The sequence below is a fragment of the Oncorhynchus mykiss genome, chromosome 4, assembly GCF_057628025.1.
Source record: "Oncorhynchus mykiss isolate SJ-2025 chromosome 4, ASM5762802v1, whole genome shotgun sequence".
NCBI classification, from domain to species: Eukaryota; Metazoa; Chordata; class Actinopteri; order Salmoniformes; family Salmonidae; genus Oncorhynchus; species Oncorhynchus mykiss.
In genome coordinates, this window is record NC_143025.1 from 72,532,458 (window position 1) to 72,551,143 (window position 18,686).

The window sequence follows — 18,686 nt, forward strand, 5'->3', positions numbered from 1 at the left end:
GGAATTGGGGGGGGGGATTGTTTTTTGGGGAATGGGGGAGGGTTAGGTGAGACCCTTCCTCTCTTGACCTGTACTACATTAGTGTCACTGGTCATTTGCCAGATACCTTGAAGAAGCCCATGAAGAAGATGAATTGAACAAGTCCAACCCCTCAAAAACAAAAAAGAAAGTACCACATTTCTGCCTCGTCTGAAAACCTTGGGCACCGCATAAATTTGCATGTTAAACAGTGGCTCCTTTTGTCCGCCGGCCCTAGAAATTATTACGACACATCATGTCTTTATCATGCCTTGTTTAGAACAGTCATCTTATCTTGTCAAACACTTGTTGATACTGGAGCAAAAATCTTTTACACTTATATTTTGTGTGAAAATAGAGGATAATTGGGCCACATGGCCACTAAATATTCTCTATGATTATTAATAATGATAAATCAAACATAGCACTTGGCAGGTCACAAAGTGTTTCATGTTGAATTCAAGTTGGGTATCACCATCAACTACAATATGCTACCTAAGGGATAAACGGCAGCCATTTTACATTTCAACTCTGACCACACTTTCATGTCCATTACCTTGGATTGAAACTCTCCCTCATTCTTTGGGCTGGGCCTTGTTCCATCTTCAGGACTGAATGCAGTTGGTGCTACTGGCTCCATGCTATACAGCATGACAGTTTTGCACATTATTTTGGCATTAATACGTGTTACTTATCAGTTTGCAAACAATGTAAAAACTACCCTAAAATATAAAACAAAAAAATGTATATTTTTTTCATTTATTGAGTAAGGCAGCTCCAAAAGCAGGTGTTTCAGCCTAGCTCAGTGCTTTCTGTGGTGGTGGGGCAAGCCAGCAGAAAATACGGAGCGTTGTGAGGTGATTGGCTCATTGTTCTGTCACTCATGGGGACACGACGTCACCGCCAAGTCTAAGAGTAGACTTAAAATTTCTAGCCCCTTGTGTGCTGCCATAGAGTTACATGAGAAGTGCCCATCCAAGAAGGCTCAAGGTTATTGGCCACAGATAAAATGATGTCAAATCACAATATACAGTATGTACAGTAGCTTTGATTGGACTGATCATGTCAACAACATACTTTCAAAATATTAGCTAGCAGTCATGAATCAATTCAAAAACCTACTGGAAAATCCTTTTAAATTCTTGTCATATGAAGAGAAATAATGAAGAGAAATTATAGATAAAACGTATCGGTGCTCATCGGCCATTGGACATAAACATTACAAAACAAGTTGGAAATCGCAAATTCAACAATGAGTGGTTTGGAAGGAATCAATGACAGTGGCTGGTTGGTCCCAAATCTGGGATTAAGGGGCTCTTTTCCAAGTTTAAAATGACAAAGATTCAACATTGGCCATGCTGTCAATGAAGCATGATTTGTGCCGCACTCAAAACAACTTAACTCGGAACTGCGAATACTTGACTTCAGTGAGTTCTAGATAACTGGGAAGTCGGGAATAAACAAGCTCCGACTGGGAAAATACGTTTTGAACGGTCATCCAACTCGGAATTGTAAATCCGGCCTCTTTCTACAGCTGCGACCTGAAGATCAATGACATCATCATGATTCAACCTTATTTTTTTTCAGAGTTCCCAGTTGTTTTGAAAGCACCATAAATCCAGAGAATGCCAGACTTTGATGACAAAATGTGTCCACAAAGGACAGCCGCGCCACCTTCCTGTTCAAGTGAGCACAGCACAACAAGGTGAGTCCAAAAATCTATTGTATGCTGCTGCATAAATTATGTAATATGCCAGGGACATATGTATATTGAAGCTAAGAAAGTAATAATAAGTGTATGTTGTGTAGTAAGATGTTAATAGCCCATGTGCCTCACCCTAATAATTTGGTCAATTTACCCCTCTTAATTTTGCCTACTGTTCTGACTTAGTGGTGCACATGTAGCCTATAAACTGTTTTAGAGAAATGTAATCAAATCAAATCAAATTGTATTTGTCACATGCGCCGAATACAACAGGCCTTACAGGGAAATGCTTACTTACAAGCCCTGAACCAACAATGCAGTTTTAAGAAAATACTTAAATAAGAAATAAAAGTAACAAATCATAATCGTTGAATATTTTAAGAGCTTTCATTGCCTGCTTATATTCCCCCTTTCATATCCTACAGTTCTAACTTGGTGTACAGGGAGAACACTGTAAGAACAGCCCATGTTCTGAATTCTGTCCCTGTACATTTCAATAGTGCTAAACAAATAGTTAAATTGACTACGTCCATCCTAGCTTGCTCATTAATGTCTTAATCGAAATTACGGATTGCCTCTTATCCGCTTGTCATCCCCTTATATCATAGTTTGTACATCTCAATTGTCAGTTTAAACCACATTTGTTTAAGCAAGTCAGCCATATCAGCTATGTTTTTTTTTAAAGACCAAAATTAGGCTGAATGAACTGTTTCACTGCCAGACAAGGCTCTGCTGATAGCCAGGTGTAGCAGTGTTAAGACGTTGGGACTGCTGTTGGGACAGCTTTATGTAGGCCCTAACAGTTAGCAGGCACCGTCTGTCACCGTTATAGTGCATTTAATGTATTGTTTAGTGTTGTGGCTTTGCTGGCATGCATCCCACTTTCTTTCTATTTTTTGCCCCACTAAGATTTACTTGCTAAAATCGCCAATGCTAACAGCTAGCGGCTAACAATATAGCATATTCACCAAGGAAACCCTCCTCCATGAGATAGGCAAGCAAGTCCAGCGCTCAACACTAAAATCAGCCGTCTTGTCTGGCTGATTTTGCATTATGTGACCATCTGCAAATGTGTGTGTGTGTGTGTGTGTGTGGGGGGGGGGGGGGTATTCACAGATTGGTCAATTTACAGATATGAGACAGAGAAACAGAGGGAGGGAGAGAGAGAGTGTGAGGGAGATGGATATAGAGATAGAGAAAGAGAGAGGGAGAGAGAATAAATCTCCAGATTAGAGATTAGCCGTAGCGGCAGCTTTAACTGGGTGTCTGGGCCAGGGTGCTCAGGCATCTATCTGCCTTCTGCCGGCCTGGTCTGGCTCTAGCCATGGTCCTTCTAAGTAAATCACAGAGTAGAGTTGTACTATGTACTGCAGCACAGCAGCACTGTGCAGTGAGGCCTCCTTGCTGGCTGTGGCTCTGTTCGCCATGCCTCACTACAGAAGACAAAAAGTTGTGGAGGTTCTCTCTAAATAAGTCATAGACAGGGGAGGGAGGGGATAACGTCCACCCTTCCTGGCCCCATACTCACACATGCCAAGTTTTAGGACTGAAACCCTTTCGCATGGTTTTTCCCTGAAATAAAACTGTAAAGCCCCCTTGCTAATGTCCAGATCAGAGGAGCAGTTAAGCACTACGACGGAAGGCTCAGTTTGTGGGGGTTTTGAAAGGGGGGCAGAGGGAATGGAGGACTAGAAAGAGGAGGGGTGGGGTATTTACTCATTTTAAATGTGTGATGGAGGGCCAGGGAGGGCTTGCGTGATACAGGGAGATGTTCCCCCTTGCTGCCTAATGATTATCTTTGACGTTTTTAGGCCTTAAGCACTTCTTATTAGGAACTAATTCCTGTTTTTACATGGGTGTAAGTAATCTGCAGTAATCGGCAAACACACACACACACACACACACACACACACACACACACACACACACACACAGACGAGTAGAATCTACGTTATGCTCACCCATGTGGTAAATCCTATTCAGGACCAGAGGTTGCTGGAGAGGGTCGAGGTTTGTGATATTTGATATTTGAACTTTTAGCCCCAATCGTTTAACCCTTTTATGTTGCTAAAGCGGGTTTGGGTGTGTTTAAAGATAGACATTTGTGCAGCTGTTTTGGTACCCAAATCTCTCCCTTACCTCTGACATCATCGTCAACAGCTGGAGACAACTGTGACTAAACTGATACTTTCATTTGACTTGCAAAAGAGCTATTACACTAGGGTTAAGGTTAACAATTTAATCCGTTCAGGCTTTAGGGACATTTCATATATTTTTTTAATCCTTATTGAAAAAAAATTGCACTTATATTACAGTAATATTATTATTATAATTTATGAGGATTTGAAATATTTTCTTAAATTGAGCCCATCCCTATAGCCCAGACATTAATACCTGTGAGCAGGTATGTGTTGTCCTCTACATTCCGCTCTAAACTCCTCATGGTCCAGTCCTGGTTGGGATGGGATCTTGGAGAGGCGTTTCCTTGGACTGGGAAAGCGCTCACCACTGATTTGTGAATAGTGCTTTTGGACGTTGGATCTGCTTTGGGGGTACGAGACGCACCCCTAAAGACGCAGAGACACAATGAGAAATCACAGCTCTTTCACTCGGCGTCCATCTGCCCGCTACTGAGCACGCTCAGTGTGTGCCACTTGGCTTAAATCTGTCCCATCAGCCATCACAAAAGCCCTGATCCAATCAGAGGCTGATCGAAGTGTGGCCAAGACCAGAGAGCAGGAGCCAAGGCCCAGACCAGAATCAACAACCTATTCTCCAAAGATCACAGACGCAGAGAAGGAGGGGGAGAAAGAGAAAGAGAGGAAGGAAACATATTCACAGAGAGAAGAGATTCAGAAGATGAGAGCCATTGGAGAGAATAAAGAAGGGAAAGAGATGGATTCAAGCCTCGTCATTTGCTGTAAATATCTACAACGGTCAGTCAGCACTAAACTCAACGCCAATAATAGAACAACTATTGAGGGCACGTGTCATGTGAAGAATTATGTATATTTACAAATGAATCAGCTGGCATACAGAATCAAGCCACAAATCCCAAACTCTCAGAGAACTCTGTCTCTTAATCACACATGGAAATGCAAAATAAAGTCTCTATTTCAGTTGAGCAACAATGTTGCTGTGCATCAATGAAATAAAATGTTTAATTAAATTCCATCCCTGCTGCAAGAAATGAAATCAGATCAGTTGTGCAGTTCAGTATAATATTCAAAGGAAAGTTGTCCACAAACGAAAATTCAAAACTTTGGTCTTTAGAAGCAATATAGGAAACTTCACATGATAATCAATACAATATGCCTTAAGGGCAACTGAATGCAAAAAAAAAAATACTTCTCTGGTTGAAAACAGCCTATGTGGCATCAATATTAGTCAGAAACATTTACTCCAGAGCCAAAATGGACAAAAAAAAAAGTAAGTAGGATCATTTGTGTCATAAAGTCAGTATATTCCAAAACTGAGTTTTGTGAGATTTGTCTAACTCAGGTCGTCACGATTTACATGAGGGTTGAGTTTGGATTACAATCATGCCCACTTGCCCACTAAGACGGGATGGTAATGCCTGGGGAGAGTTGTCATGCATGGAGATCCAACTGCGGTGATTGGGCTCTATCTAATCATAACAGCCAGAGTCCGCCACTGTTTTTGGCAAAAATGTAAAATCAAGACGATGCGCACTTACATTCTAACAATCATGTTACAACATTTTAAACCAATTCGCGAGCCTCTTGTGTTCCACCGCAACCTGTTTTGTAACACGATTCACTATGAAACACTGTCAGACAGACACTCTGGTAATAGAGTAATTTTACATGAGAAATACTGCACCAAACAGTCAAAATTAAAAACATATATCTTGATTTATGTTAGATCAATTCTGACTATTTTGAGAAAACAGTAGTTGATATGTAATGCTATCGTGCCTCAAGAGACCAAAAAATACAATAACCATAAATCTTGTTTTTCTTAATGAGCAGCAGAAAAACACATGCGGAATCGGTAAGTTCAGCCGCTCTTTAAAAAAGTATTTGAGAATATTATCTTTTGTATGGAGTTGAGAAACTAGTCTTTTAAACTATAAAAATGTTTCTACTGTAGTCACAAACATTTCAGATCACACTTCCTGGCAAACCATGGCGAGGGAGTGACCAGGGTAGAGCCCACAGCCTACACTATACACATCTCAAGAAACCATGGAACCATTTACAGTATGCACCTCTTCCCTCCTACCAACTAGGCCTACTCCCAAACCATAGATTTACATTTAGAATAAATTCTAGATAAATAAAATGCAAAAAAAATATATAAAGAAAAAGACAAATGAAAACGTCCACACATTCCCAGAAGGCGTTTGTCAGTGCAGGTCTCTTTCCGAGGGCAGTCCTCTCAGTAGCTGCTAATTGTGTGAGTACAGGTCATCAGCAGCAGTACATTACAATAATGGAAATAGATGGAGGAGACCCACGGATCGGAACACAACTCATCATGTCCATTTCCATGGTTCTGTACTCCAGGGCGATTATGTAATTATCAAAGACCTCTGTATGCATGTGTGCAGGGTGACGGGTGTGGAAGCAAAACCATTTACATCCAAGGAGTTCCAGTACTCTCTCTCTCTCCTGTTTCGTTCTCTCTGAAGGCTACAGTTCATTAGGTACACCACCCCATTCACGACAATAGATCGCTCCTACAAACAATGAGTCACGAGCCATGGCTTGCTATGTAAAGCAGGCAGACAGGCATCGAGGCATTCATTTACTGTTCGATTGAATGTTAGAATGTGTAAAACAAGTGACCTAAGCGACTTTGAGCGAGGTATGATCGTCGGTGATAGACGCGGCGGACCCAGTATCTAAAAAAACGGCCTTCTGGGCTTTTCACACACGACAGTGTCTAGGGTTTACAGGGAATGGTACACCAAACAAAAAACCTACAGTCAACAGCAGTCCTGTGGGCGAAAACAGCTTGTTGATGAGAGAGGTCGAATGAGAACAGCAAGAATTATTGCAAGCTAACAGGGGGGCAGTAAACAGATAAATAATGGGGCAGAGTGAAGAACGGCATCTCAGAGAGCACAATTCGAACATTGTCACGGATGGGCTATTCCAGCAGGCGACCACACCGGGTTCCACTCTTTTCAGCTAAAAAGAATAGAAGAAGCTGCTCCAGTGGGCGCGCGACCACCAACACTGGACAATTGAGGTACAGCCGTCCAATATGCAGCAACGGCGATATGCCATCGCGTAAACATGGACGTTTCTGACGTTGTTCAGGCGGCAAAGAGGGGTCCGACCTGGTGCTAGATGGGTGTACCTAAAAAACTGTCCGGTGAATGTATGTACTCTGTTTTTCTCTCTCACTTTCTTGCTATTTGGTATTTATAGTGCAGCAGGAATGAGCTGCTCCAATATACAGTAGGCATCATAAATATTCACCCCCAATGTTTAGGCAAGCCTAAATCATTTCAGGAGTACAATTGTAATATAAAAATCACATAACTGTGTGAAATAATAGGGGTTGACATAATTTGACTACCTCTTCCTCTGCCCCCCATACATACAACATTTGTAAGGACCCTCAGTCAAGTATTGCATTTCAAGCACAGATTCAACTACAAAGACCAAGAAGTGCAATGATTGCTAGATGGGTAATTCTAACAAATCAGACAGTGAATATTTCTTTAAGCATGGTCAAGTTAATAATGATGCTGTGGATGATGTATTAAACCAGCCAGACACATCAAAGATCCAGTCGTCCTTCTGAACTGAGCTGCAGGACAGGAGGGAAACTGCTCAGGGACGTCACCATGAGGCCATTGGTGATTTTAAAACAGCAAGAAAGTTAAATGGCTGTGATGGGAGAAAACTGAGGATGGATCAACAACATTGTAGTGACTCCACAATAATGACCTAAATGACAGATTGTAAAGAAGAATACAAATATACAGAATATTCCAAAACATGCATCATGTATGCAACAAGGCACTAAAGTAATTTACCCAAGAAGACTCACTGCTGTAAACACTGCCAAAAGTGTTTCTAGCATGAATTGACTCAGGGGGGTTAAAACTTATCTAATCAAGGTAAATTGGTGTTTTTCATTCATCTTTGACAGAGTATTACAGAGTAAATACAGTGTATTTTGTGTCAATTGTTGAAAAAAAATGACAATTAAATCCATTTGAATCCCGCTTTGTTACACAACACAATGTGAAGAAATCCAAGCGTGGTGAATACTTATGATAGGCACCGTGCCACAATCAACGTGCTGAGGCTATTTTGCCATTAAGCTACATTCAATAAGTTCCTGTGACTCGGAATATCAGCAGAGGAGCGTTTCCATGTTCCAGTTCTGATCCTCCAGCCCCAGCCTCAACCTGGACCCCTCCAGCCCCACCGCCCAGTGACCCTGCTGAGCCTCAGGAGGAAGGAGCCCCCCCTGGTCTGATCTCCTCTATCTGATGGAGGGGCACACAAAAAGGAAAAATATATTTTTTAAATGATTCAATGACAGCCTCTTCCCTCCTGTCCCCCCTCCACCCCTTTAACGACCGAGGAATGGCGGATGTAACTGGACCTCATTAGGAAGGCAGGACTTAAGACAACATGGCAGAGAGGAGAGGACATCGACCTCTGACCCCAGCATGTGTCCAGCGTGTCCGGCGTACATGTCCGACACTTCCTGTTTCTCATCAAGACGGGGAAGAGCAGACCACCTGCACAACCTCCCGCTGTCACCTCTGTCATTCTGACTGGTGTGTGTGTGTGTCTGTCTATATTAGGTTCTTCCTTACGCCTTAAGCCATACATATACAGTACCAGTTAAATGTTTGGAGACACCTACTCATTCAAGGGTTTTTCTTTATTTTGACTGTTTTCTACATTGTAGAATAATAGTGAAGACATCAAAACTATGAAATAACACATATTGAATTATGTAGTAACCAAAAAAGTGTTAAAGAAATCAAAATACATTTTATATTCTTCAAATTAGCCACCCTTTGCCTTGATGACAGCTTTGCACACTCTTGGCATTCTATCAAGCAGCTTCATGAGGTAGCCACCAGGAACGAGTTTCAATGAACAGGTGTGCCTTGTTAAAAGATAATGCATTTAATAATGCAGTTGTGCCGTTTCAAGGTAGGGGTGGTATACAGAAGTGGTATACAGAAGATGGTCTTTTACCAAATAGGGCTAAGTCTATATTATTGCAAGAACAGCTCAAATAAGCAAAGAGAAACCGCTCTCTTTGTGAGACGCAGAGTAGGTGAACAGATGATCTCTGCGTGTGTGGTTCCCACTGTGAAGCATGGAGGAGGAGTTGTGATGGTGTGGGGTGCTTTGCTGGTGACACTGTCTGTGATTTATTTAGAATTCAAGGCACACTAAACCAGCATGGCTACCACAGCATTCTGCAGCGATACGCCATCCCATCTGGTTTGTGCTTAGTGGGACTATCATTTGTTTTTCAACAGGACAATGACCCAACACACCCCCAGACTGTGTAACGGCTATTTGACCAAGAAGGAGTGTGATGGAGTGCTGCATCAGATGACCTGGGCTCCACAATCACCAGACCTAAACCCAATTGAGATGGTTTGCGATGAGTTGGACCGCAAAGTGAAGGAAAAGCAGTCAACAAGTGCTCAATACCTGGAACTCCTTCAAGACTGTTGGAAAAGTATTCCAGGTGAAGCTGGTTGAGAGAATGCCAAGCGTGTGCAAAGCTGTCATCAAGGCAAAGGGTGGCTAATTTGAAGAATCTAAAATATATTTTAATTTGTTTAACACTTTTTTGGTTACTACATAATTCAATGTGTTATTTCATAGTTCTGATGTCTTCACTATGATTCTATAATGTAGAAAATAGCAAAAATAAAGAAAAACCCTTGAATGAGTAGGCGTGTCCAAACTTTTGAATGGTACTGTACATATATAATAGCAATGCATTACATTCTTTGTTTTATTTTACGGGAATTATTTAAATAGTGACATGTACAATGATATGTTAACGTCAATATTTATATTAGCGTTGATAATAAAATTGCCTGTAATGAATGTGAATAACAAGAGGCCATTAAAACCATTACCACAGTCTCCAGGCTTCTGGAGTGCCAGAGCTTTTCTGGAACATGCATTTATCTCAGTAACGCCAGGCATTGTTGAGGGAAGGTGTGAGGTCTTTTTTTGTATGAAACCTCTTAGCGTCACATAATCAGGAGTGATAATGTGTCTCATTCAATGCTAATGTGTGTGTTTTACACAGCAATCAGGTGACAGGTGATGATAGCATGCCGTGAGAGGTGTGTGTGTCTGTGTCTGCGTGTGTGTGTGTGAGACACCATTAGTGACTTCCCAGGTCCTCTTCAGGAATACAATGGGCGGTGAAATTGCTTTAATGGAAAAAGGCTAATGTGAGACACAATTCACACAAGCGCGTGCGCACACACACACACCTCAGCTACTCACTCAGGCTCGGAAGAGGAAGGTAACTAGGGGATGTATTACTTACAGAGAAATACTTAGAGCAGCTTCGGTAATATACAGCAGCTTTTGAGAGTGACAGTAGGCATGTGGGCTTGAAAACTACAGTCCTAAACTACTTAAGTAACGCAGGGATCACATTTCACATTCTGAACTTTGGCTCATTATTACCTAAATAACCTTTGTGACTCATTCTCTCAAGCTCACATCTTCAATCTTTTGCAACATCATGCTCTAAAAAGTGCTAACATATGTACATATTGGGAAGTGATTATTTCCTCATCAAAAATCCTACTGTATGTCACTGTGGTTTGTTTTAGCCATGTTTCTTTTGAAGGGCATTATAATCACACACACTCTCTCGCCTTCCTTGGTAAGACAAGGCACGTCCTCCCCTTCTAAACAGTCTCATCTGTGCCCTACTCAAGGCTGGCAGCATCTGTTTCCCTCCAGGCCATGCCATAAGGTGTCAGGGCACCAAGGAACCTCAGTGTTCCCTCAAGAACCCCCCCACGACTGCCCTCTAACCCCCACCTCCTGCCCACAGACGCAACTCGCCCACACCAACCCACTCTTGCCCTCTCCGCTCAGTCTCCCAACTCCCCCAGGTTCTACCTTTCTCACTCCCTCCTATACCAGCCTGTAACCTCTTCCGCTCTCTTCTAACCTCCTAACCCACCCACCAGACACCCTCAACCTCCTTCCCCACCCACCAGACACCCTCATCTCCTCCCTCCAACCACCAGACACCCTCATCACCTCCCTCCTCTCTAACCTCCCCCTCCATGCACAGAATGCGAAAGATGTCACCTGCCTTCCTTTATAACCTCCCTCATCTCCCCCACTTATCTCCCTATATCCCCCCTTCCATCCCCCTTTGTTTTTGAGAGGTGCCATCAGCTTAACTACCCTATCTCCTTTTCTTCCCCCTCTCCTCTCCTCCTAGATGTGGTCTGGGGCCCCGGCAGTGCAGTGACAGAATGCGTCTCGGCGCCAGGAAGAGTTCCCCTCGGAGAATCACAGATTAGCGCTGTGTCGCTCCCAGCCCGCCTTCCTGGGAATGCAGCTCCTTAACAGGCGTCACATTCCCCTCCAGGAAGCCTGCGGCACCCGCGACAGCCCAAGACACGGAGGGGAAAGTGATCTGATGGCACTCTGTCTGCCTCCCTTTTTCTCTCTCTCGTTCTGGCTGTCTCTGGAAGTCAAGGACCCGTGCCTCTGAGCCGTGCCCGGCGACAATGACACAGAGAGGGGGGAGGAAGTGCTAACACGGGCCCCTGCTGCGGCCTCCTCAGCTCTGGCCTGGAGCGAGAGCAGAAAGGAGAGAGGCAGAAAGAGAGAGAGGAGATAAAGGAGGAGAGGAGGACTAATGAGCGGTGCTGCAGAGCCACAGAAGGTGTGTGTATCGGAGCGTGAGCAAGCTGTTGAGACAGCGCCGGGCCATTGAGTTGACCGGGAAGCTAATGCTATGTTACTGGGACGCTAACGGCATGCCTAAACACACCGGAGAGTGCTCCACACTCATCACACACACTGCCACAACAACAAAAGGAGACACCTCAGGTCTAGGGGGAGAGATTACTTGTGACACGTGTTTTGGGAGCCAGTTGAGACTTCCTTAACATCTGACTCAGTCCATATGACTCACGGATGGATATAGTATTATATAAAGTCCTCCGTCTGCATATTCAATGTGACACAGAAGGTGAGGTAGAATAACCAGCGCTCAGGGAGAAAACCGGCCGGTCTACCTGGAGTAGTTAGAGGACGTTTCACAGAGAGTACCATGGTGTAACTCAGCTTGAAGAGAGCAGAGATATCTCCTAGGGTTAGTCTCTTGTTCTCTCTCTCGCTCATGCACAAACTGAAAAAAAGCATAGCCCTGCAAGGTGTGTTTTAATTGGCCTATGTATGCATGTAAAGTAGAATACAATAATGTTCAGAAAAAAATGTATTCAATTGTGTCATTGCTTATGTAATAACCAATAGTAGGATTTATTTTTTCGGGTTACAAAGTATGGCCTGTATAAGTATCATAGGTTCAAAGGTCAAATAATATATCTATAAAGTATTCTACACCCAACATTCCTATAATTGCTAACAACGATGACCAGGACGACCTGTAATGTTTACGCTGAACTCCCTTTGACCTTGTGAAATTGTCTCCGGGAGTAACTAGTGATCTACACCGTGAGGCTAAGGAATTGTCACAAGGTCACAACGTGCCCAACATGTCCCTGTGCCCCAATGTAAGATGCTACCCTGAAGTGCAGTTAACAATTAAGATCAAGGTCATGTTATCTGATCCTAGATCTGTGATTGGGCCAAATATTGCAGTCTTGACCCTGTCCTGTCATTGTTATCGTGAAACAGGGGAATGAGGCAGTGGAACACCTGCTACTACACACTTGGTGCCTAACCTCAACCCTTTCTATTGTAGTCCTGTAGAGCCCCCACATCCTTCCTCATATCACTACTCTAACAGTGTAGCATATATCCCAAGAGGTGGAAGTCGGTGTGAGTGTGATGGGGTGGATGGGGGTACATGGGGTGATGGGGGTACTTTGTGTGCACTTTTCAGCAGCAGTGGCATCACCAAATGTTCATCAATGGAGCACCAGTACCTACGGAGGAGGGACTTCTGGAGGAGGTGACTGTCAGAAAGGCAGGTGTGTTGTCTGGCTGCTTTTAACATGCTTTGAGATTCTTCTGAATAATAATGAATAGCGCTACACAAGTTAAATAAATTCATTTTTTTATTATTATTACTAAAAGCTTTGCGTCTCTTCATTATAACATCATGGCTCTGACAGAAGCTGGAGAAGATGCCCGGGGATCGTAAGCGGCAGAACTCTTCAGCTGTGTGTCCCACCCTGGGCTATTTGGAGTCCTCCTGTGCTTTGTGGAGGAAAGTCAAACCACCAAAGACAAAAACAAAACCTGACCACCAGCAGTATGACGCAGAGGGCAAGCCAATTGGCTGCATGCGTGTATGGGAGAGAGAGAGAGGACACCAGAAGGGAGTTACATACAAAAAGGAGAGGATGCCAGGGTGTAGGACAGAAGAACAGTGGATGCCAGATAGTGAGCGAGAGATGGATAGAGGGAGAGAAAGACAAAGAGAGAGAGAGGAAGAGAGGGATGAGTGGAACAGTAAGTTGCTGGGGATCAGAGGTTGATCTCCTCCCTGCAGGTCTTGGTGGCGCTCTGCTCTGAGGCTTGAGCTGATAGCATTCTGTTGCATCATGGGAGGACCTTGGCATGTCCTCTTAATCTAGCCCCTGACTAGATGAGTCCTTCCCTGTGGCACGCACACACGCACACTGGCATCAGGGTCCTTTGTGTGTGAGGAGCCATTGTTCCCAGGGCAAGGCGGCTTTGAGAGGATTCTAGAATGTTCCAAGGGCAGGACAGTTCAACAAACTATGCTGTACAACATGAAAACACCATAGGATAGCAATAAGGTCCATAAGGTGAGACATGTAGCACTGTAAGGAACATAATTTCCCTCCTTTGAAGACATCAAACCTGGAAAGGCTTGATACACTTGGTGGATTGTGTCCCAACTGGAAAAGGGACTATAGTCTGAGACTTTTGTGAGCAGTGGATAATTCCTTTACAGTCTCTTTCACACACACACACACACACACACACACACACACACACACACACACACAGGTAGTGGTCAGTGCGATGGAGTGAACCTCTTACCCTGTGTGTAACTAATGAGTCAGGTCTTGATATTAACCAGCCATTCAGCCCATAATCGGTTCTTACTAAGGCACAGCCAGGAACTAGAGTCACTGAACCTGATACACTGGCAATGCTAAAAACTCCTTACTTGTGTGTGTGTGTGTGTGTGTGTGTGTGTGTGTGTGTGTGTGTGTGTGTGTGTGTTGGCTTCTATCAGGGTCAGGGTGATACTCAGCAGGACTGACAGCAGCTCTTTAGGAGTGTCATCACTCCTACTGATCAGAGAGAGGGACTGTATCCCCAGAAACACACACCCGGCAGATCCACCATGAACTGAGTACAAATGGCAGATGATAACCCACTGACTAAAACCACTTGTCCACTACAAAACACACACCCAGTGAAATCCACACATACAGGCCTAAGAAGCAGATCCCACCACTGATAGATGATCCAGATGTGTGTTTATTAAGTTGTATTCCAGAGAGGACAGACTAATACATTAAACATGTGTAAGTGAAAATAGCTAGACACAGTAAGAAACATAGAAAACCAACTATTGCAGGCACACATACATCTCTCACTGGTAGTGTTTGGCATCTCAGAGAATAGGTCATTGTAGGACATGGATAGTGACTAAGTGTACGGCTAACTGCTAGGTCCATGCCATGTCGTTAGTCAATCAATTAACCAGAGAGCCAGAACAAAATAGAGGAATCAATCAGGTTTGAATAGGGATTTTCAAATCATCAAGGTGTCCCCAAGTACTGGTCTATAATCAGTTTTTCCTCTGAGAAGTTTATGGTTATATTAGGTTAGTGTAAGCTGATCCTAGATCTGTGGTTAGTTACAGGCAGTATGCGATGGGATGCGCAGGAGGCAGTATGTGATGCGCAGGAGTTACATTGGGGATGACAGTGTTCTGCCATTTTAACAAGGTAGGCAGCATACAGTGGGACTTGTAATAGGCGGAGTCTGTTAGGTCATCCGACGGGATCTCTACATTCATTGTAAAAAAAAATTGTGTAGAAGAAGTGAGTGATTGAAAGTAGTAGGTATTGGTCAGAGTAGAAGTGGACACCAATGAGAATTAGGATTGGGTGTGAGACAGATGAATATAAATGACATTACAAGTTACCTTGACAACACACAAGATGGGGAGTTTTAGGCTACATGACAATGGACATGACGAGATCAATGCATGAACATCAATTATTGAATCTATAATAGTTGTCTTTTCATTAAATATGATATATAATATATTATCAAACGCACAGAAAAACACTGATGTACAGTACAGTGGGTTTCTCTGGGTAAAAAAAACACGCACCTTCGACTATACCATTCAGACAACCCTAAAAAAACATTACTCAACCATAATCCAACCAATATTCACCATTCAACCATTGTTCAACCATGGCAACTGTTATACAATGCATCTCCCGAGTACAATGCCAGTGTTTCCCCTATATTAATTTAGCAGTGGCCAATCGTTGTCAACACTCCCAAAAATATGTCGGTTTTTTTTTATATGCAAAAATTCAAATAACTTTCAGGATAAAATGTTTTCAGTGTAAACGGAAACGACTAAAACCAGATATAAAAGTAGGTAGAAAAGCTAAGAGCTATATGTTTTAAAATAAGATCCTCTTTGAGAACTAACAATCACCAAAACAAAAACTAGACAGTCTGGGAGAATCTAAAAGTCAAAAAGGGCATGGGGCCCCATAGATGTTATGTTTGAGTCACTCAAATGGCTTATGCCGTGTTCTAATGCTATGACAAAATGTGTAGAATTGCAGGAAACTAGCTTTAAAAGTCAAAAATGTTCTCACCGCCCCACAGCAAAATGTGTTTAATTATGTGTAGAATTGTAGTAAAAGTGTAGAATTGCAGGAAATTAGCTTTAAAACAGTAACATTTTCAGTCCGCCCCAAGGCAAAGTGTAGAATTGCAGGATATTAGTTTTAAAACAGTAACAGTTTCAGTCCACCCCAAGGCAAAGTGTAGAATTGCAGGATATTAAGCTTTGAAACAGCAACATTTTGGCTCTGCGGCCAAGAGGAGGGCATCTACAATTTTAGGTCGGAGAAAACAGTATGCAACCTATCAATACAGGGGAATGTATATGGACTGTGAAATGTCAGAAGACCGTTGGTTGTCTTGTTGAAATAAGAAAAAGTTTAATTGACTTTGTGAACCACCCTTCCATAAAAGGACTAGTTAGTTTATTGCACCACATGCATCATGTCTCAACAGTCTAAGCTGCTCAACGTGAGGATAAAGAGAACGTCAGTGAGAGTAACATGTACACGGTAGGTGTGTAGACGATATGTCCAACTCCCCAACAAGAGTTCACTTGTTGACACTGGCCACGTCTGGGTCTCTGTGTCTGTGTGTGTGTTTGTGCCCACCCTGTCAGCAGCTCGATCCGCCCACAGCATTCATTTCTGACCTCCACCGTCCCACAATGCACTGGGCTTATTTGGGCCAGTCCACTCGGCCAAAGAAGGGATGTGATTTGATGTCCTCTGCTCCTGCCACCCCCGCCCCCAGCCTCTCTATGGGGTTGAACTGGAGAAGCTACACCCACAAAATATAAAAACAAGCGCTATTAACACTCAAGCGGTGGAGGACAAACTATTTCGCTGATATCTCACTGATATAGCAAACTAAGCAAAGTGAAAATCAGTGAAGAGAGCTTTCCTGATCTAAAACAGGTCATATAACATGCACACATAATATACATCTGGGTGATTCCACGCCAGCATGAACAGAAAACATTTTTGGTATCTTAGATTGTTCTGGAAAAACTCACATAGAAACCTGTTTGACATGCTTTTTACATTTGTGTGTGTGTGTGTATATATACACTGCTCATAAAAATAAAGGGAACACTAAAATAACACAACCTAGATCTGAATGAATTAAATATTCTTATTAAATACTTTTTTCTTTACATAGGTGAATGTACTGACAACAAAATCACAAAAATTATCAATGGAAATCAAATTTATCAACCCAATTGCGGTCTGGATTTGGAGTCACACTCAAAATGAAAGTGGAAAACCACACTACAGGCTGATCCAACTTTGATGTGTTGTCCTTAAAACAAGTCAAGATTAGGCTCAGTAGTGTGTGTGGCCTCCACGTGCCTGTATGACCTCCCTACAACGCCTGGGCATGCTCCTGATGAGGTGGCGGATGGTCTCCTGAGGGATCTCCTCCCAGACCTGGACTAAAGCATCCGCCAACTCCTGGACAGTCTGTGGTGCAACGTGGCGTTGGTGGATGGCGCGAGACATGATGTCCCAGATGTGCTCAATTGGATTCAGGTCCGGGGAACAGGCGGGCCAGTCCATAGCATCAATGCCTTCCTCTTGCAGGAACTGCTGACACACTCCAGCCACATGAGGTCTAGCACTGTCTTGCATTAGGAGGAACCCAGGGCCAACCGCACCAGCATATGGTCTCACAAGGGGTCTGAGGATCTCATCTCGGTACCTAATGGCAGTCAGGCTACCTCTGGCGAGCACATGGAGGGCTGTGCGGCCACCCAAAGAAATGCCACTGCACACCATGACTGACCCACTGCCAAACCGGTCATGCTGGAGGATGTTGCAGGCAGCAGAACGTTCTCCACGGCATCTCCAGACTCTGTCATGTCTGTCACATGTGCTCAGTGTGAACCTGCTTTCATCTGTGAAGAGCACAGGGGGCCAGTGACACATTTGCCAATCTTGGTGTTCTCTGGCAAATGCCAAACGTCCTGCACGGTGTTGGGCTGTGGACGTCGGGCCCTCATACCACCCTCATGGAGTCTGTTTCTGACCGTTTGAGCAGACACATAAACATTTGTGGCCTGCTGGAGGTCATTTTGCAGAGCTCTGGCAGTGCTACTCCTTCTCCTCCTTGCACAAAGGCGGAGGTAGCGGTCCTGCTGCTGGGTTGTTGCCCTCCTACGGCCTCCTCCACGTCTCCTGATGTACTGGCCTGTCTCCTGGTAGCGCCTCCATGCTCTGGACACTACGCTGACAGACACAGCAAACCTTCCTGCCACAGCTCGCATTGATGTGCCATCCTGGATGAGCTGCACTACCTGGGACACTTGTGTGGGTTGTAGACTCCGTCTCATGCTACCACTAGAGTGAAAGCACCGCCAGCATTCAAAAGTGACCAAAACATAAGCCAGGAAGAATAGGAACTGAGAAGGGTCTGTGGTCACCACCTGCAGAACCACTCCTTTATTGGGGGTGTCTTGCTAATTGCCTATAATTTCCACCTGTTGTCTATTCCATTTGCACAACAGCATGTGAAAGTGTTGCTTCCTAAGTGGACAGTTTGATTTCACAGAAGTGTGATTGACTTGGAGTTACATTGTGTTGTTTAAGTGTTCCCTTTATTTTTTTGAGCAGTGTATATATATATATTTTTTTTCTAATGATGAAAGTAGCCATTTTAGGCCCTTTTCAGACCGAAACATGCCTCCTGTAAGACCCTATGATCCGTGAACCGTACATGATACAGACAACATCTTGGAGTATAATGACAGCAAGATGTCTGTATCGTGTACGGTTCACAGATCATAAGATCTTACAGAGGGCATATATAGGTCTGAAAAGGGCCTAAAATTGCCACTGTCATCATGATTTTCAAAAAAATTAAACTCATGAAAAGCATTTCATAAAAGCATTTTGTTAAAAGCATTACAGACATCCTTCCTCCCAATGAAGTTTCTATGTGAGAATTGCCAGAACAATACGAGATACAAA

At 43.5% G+C, this 18,686-nt stretch overlaps 1 protein-coding gene across 1 annotated transcript in view; it reads right to left on the reverse strand.

Moving 5' to 3' along the window:
- Nucleotides 1–14,361: 14,361 nt before the first annotated feature.
- rps6kc1 (ribosomal protein S6 kinase B1) overlaps nt 14,362–18,686 on the reverse strand; it is a 49,870-nt gene continuing 45,545 nt past the window's right edge. The window contains exon 16 of the mRNA XM_036975942.2: nt 14,362–16,497. Coding sequence (XP_036831837.2) covers nt 16,396–16,497 — 102 coding nt within the window. The 3' untranslated portion in view covers nt 14,362–16,395. The remainder of the gene's footprint in view (nt 16,498–18,686) is intronic.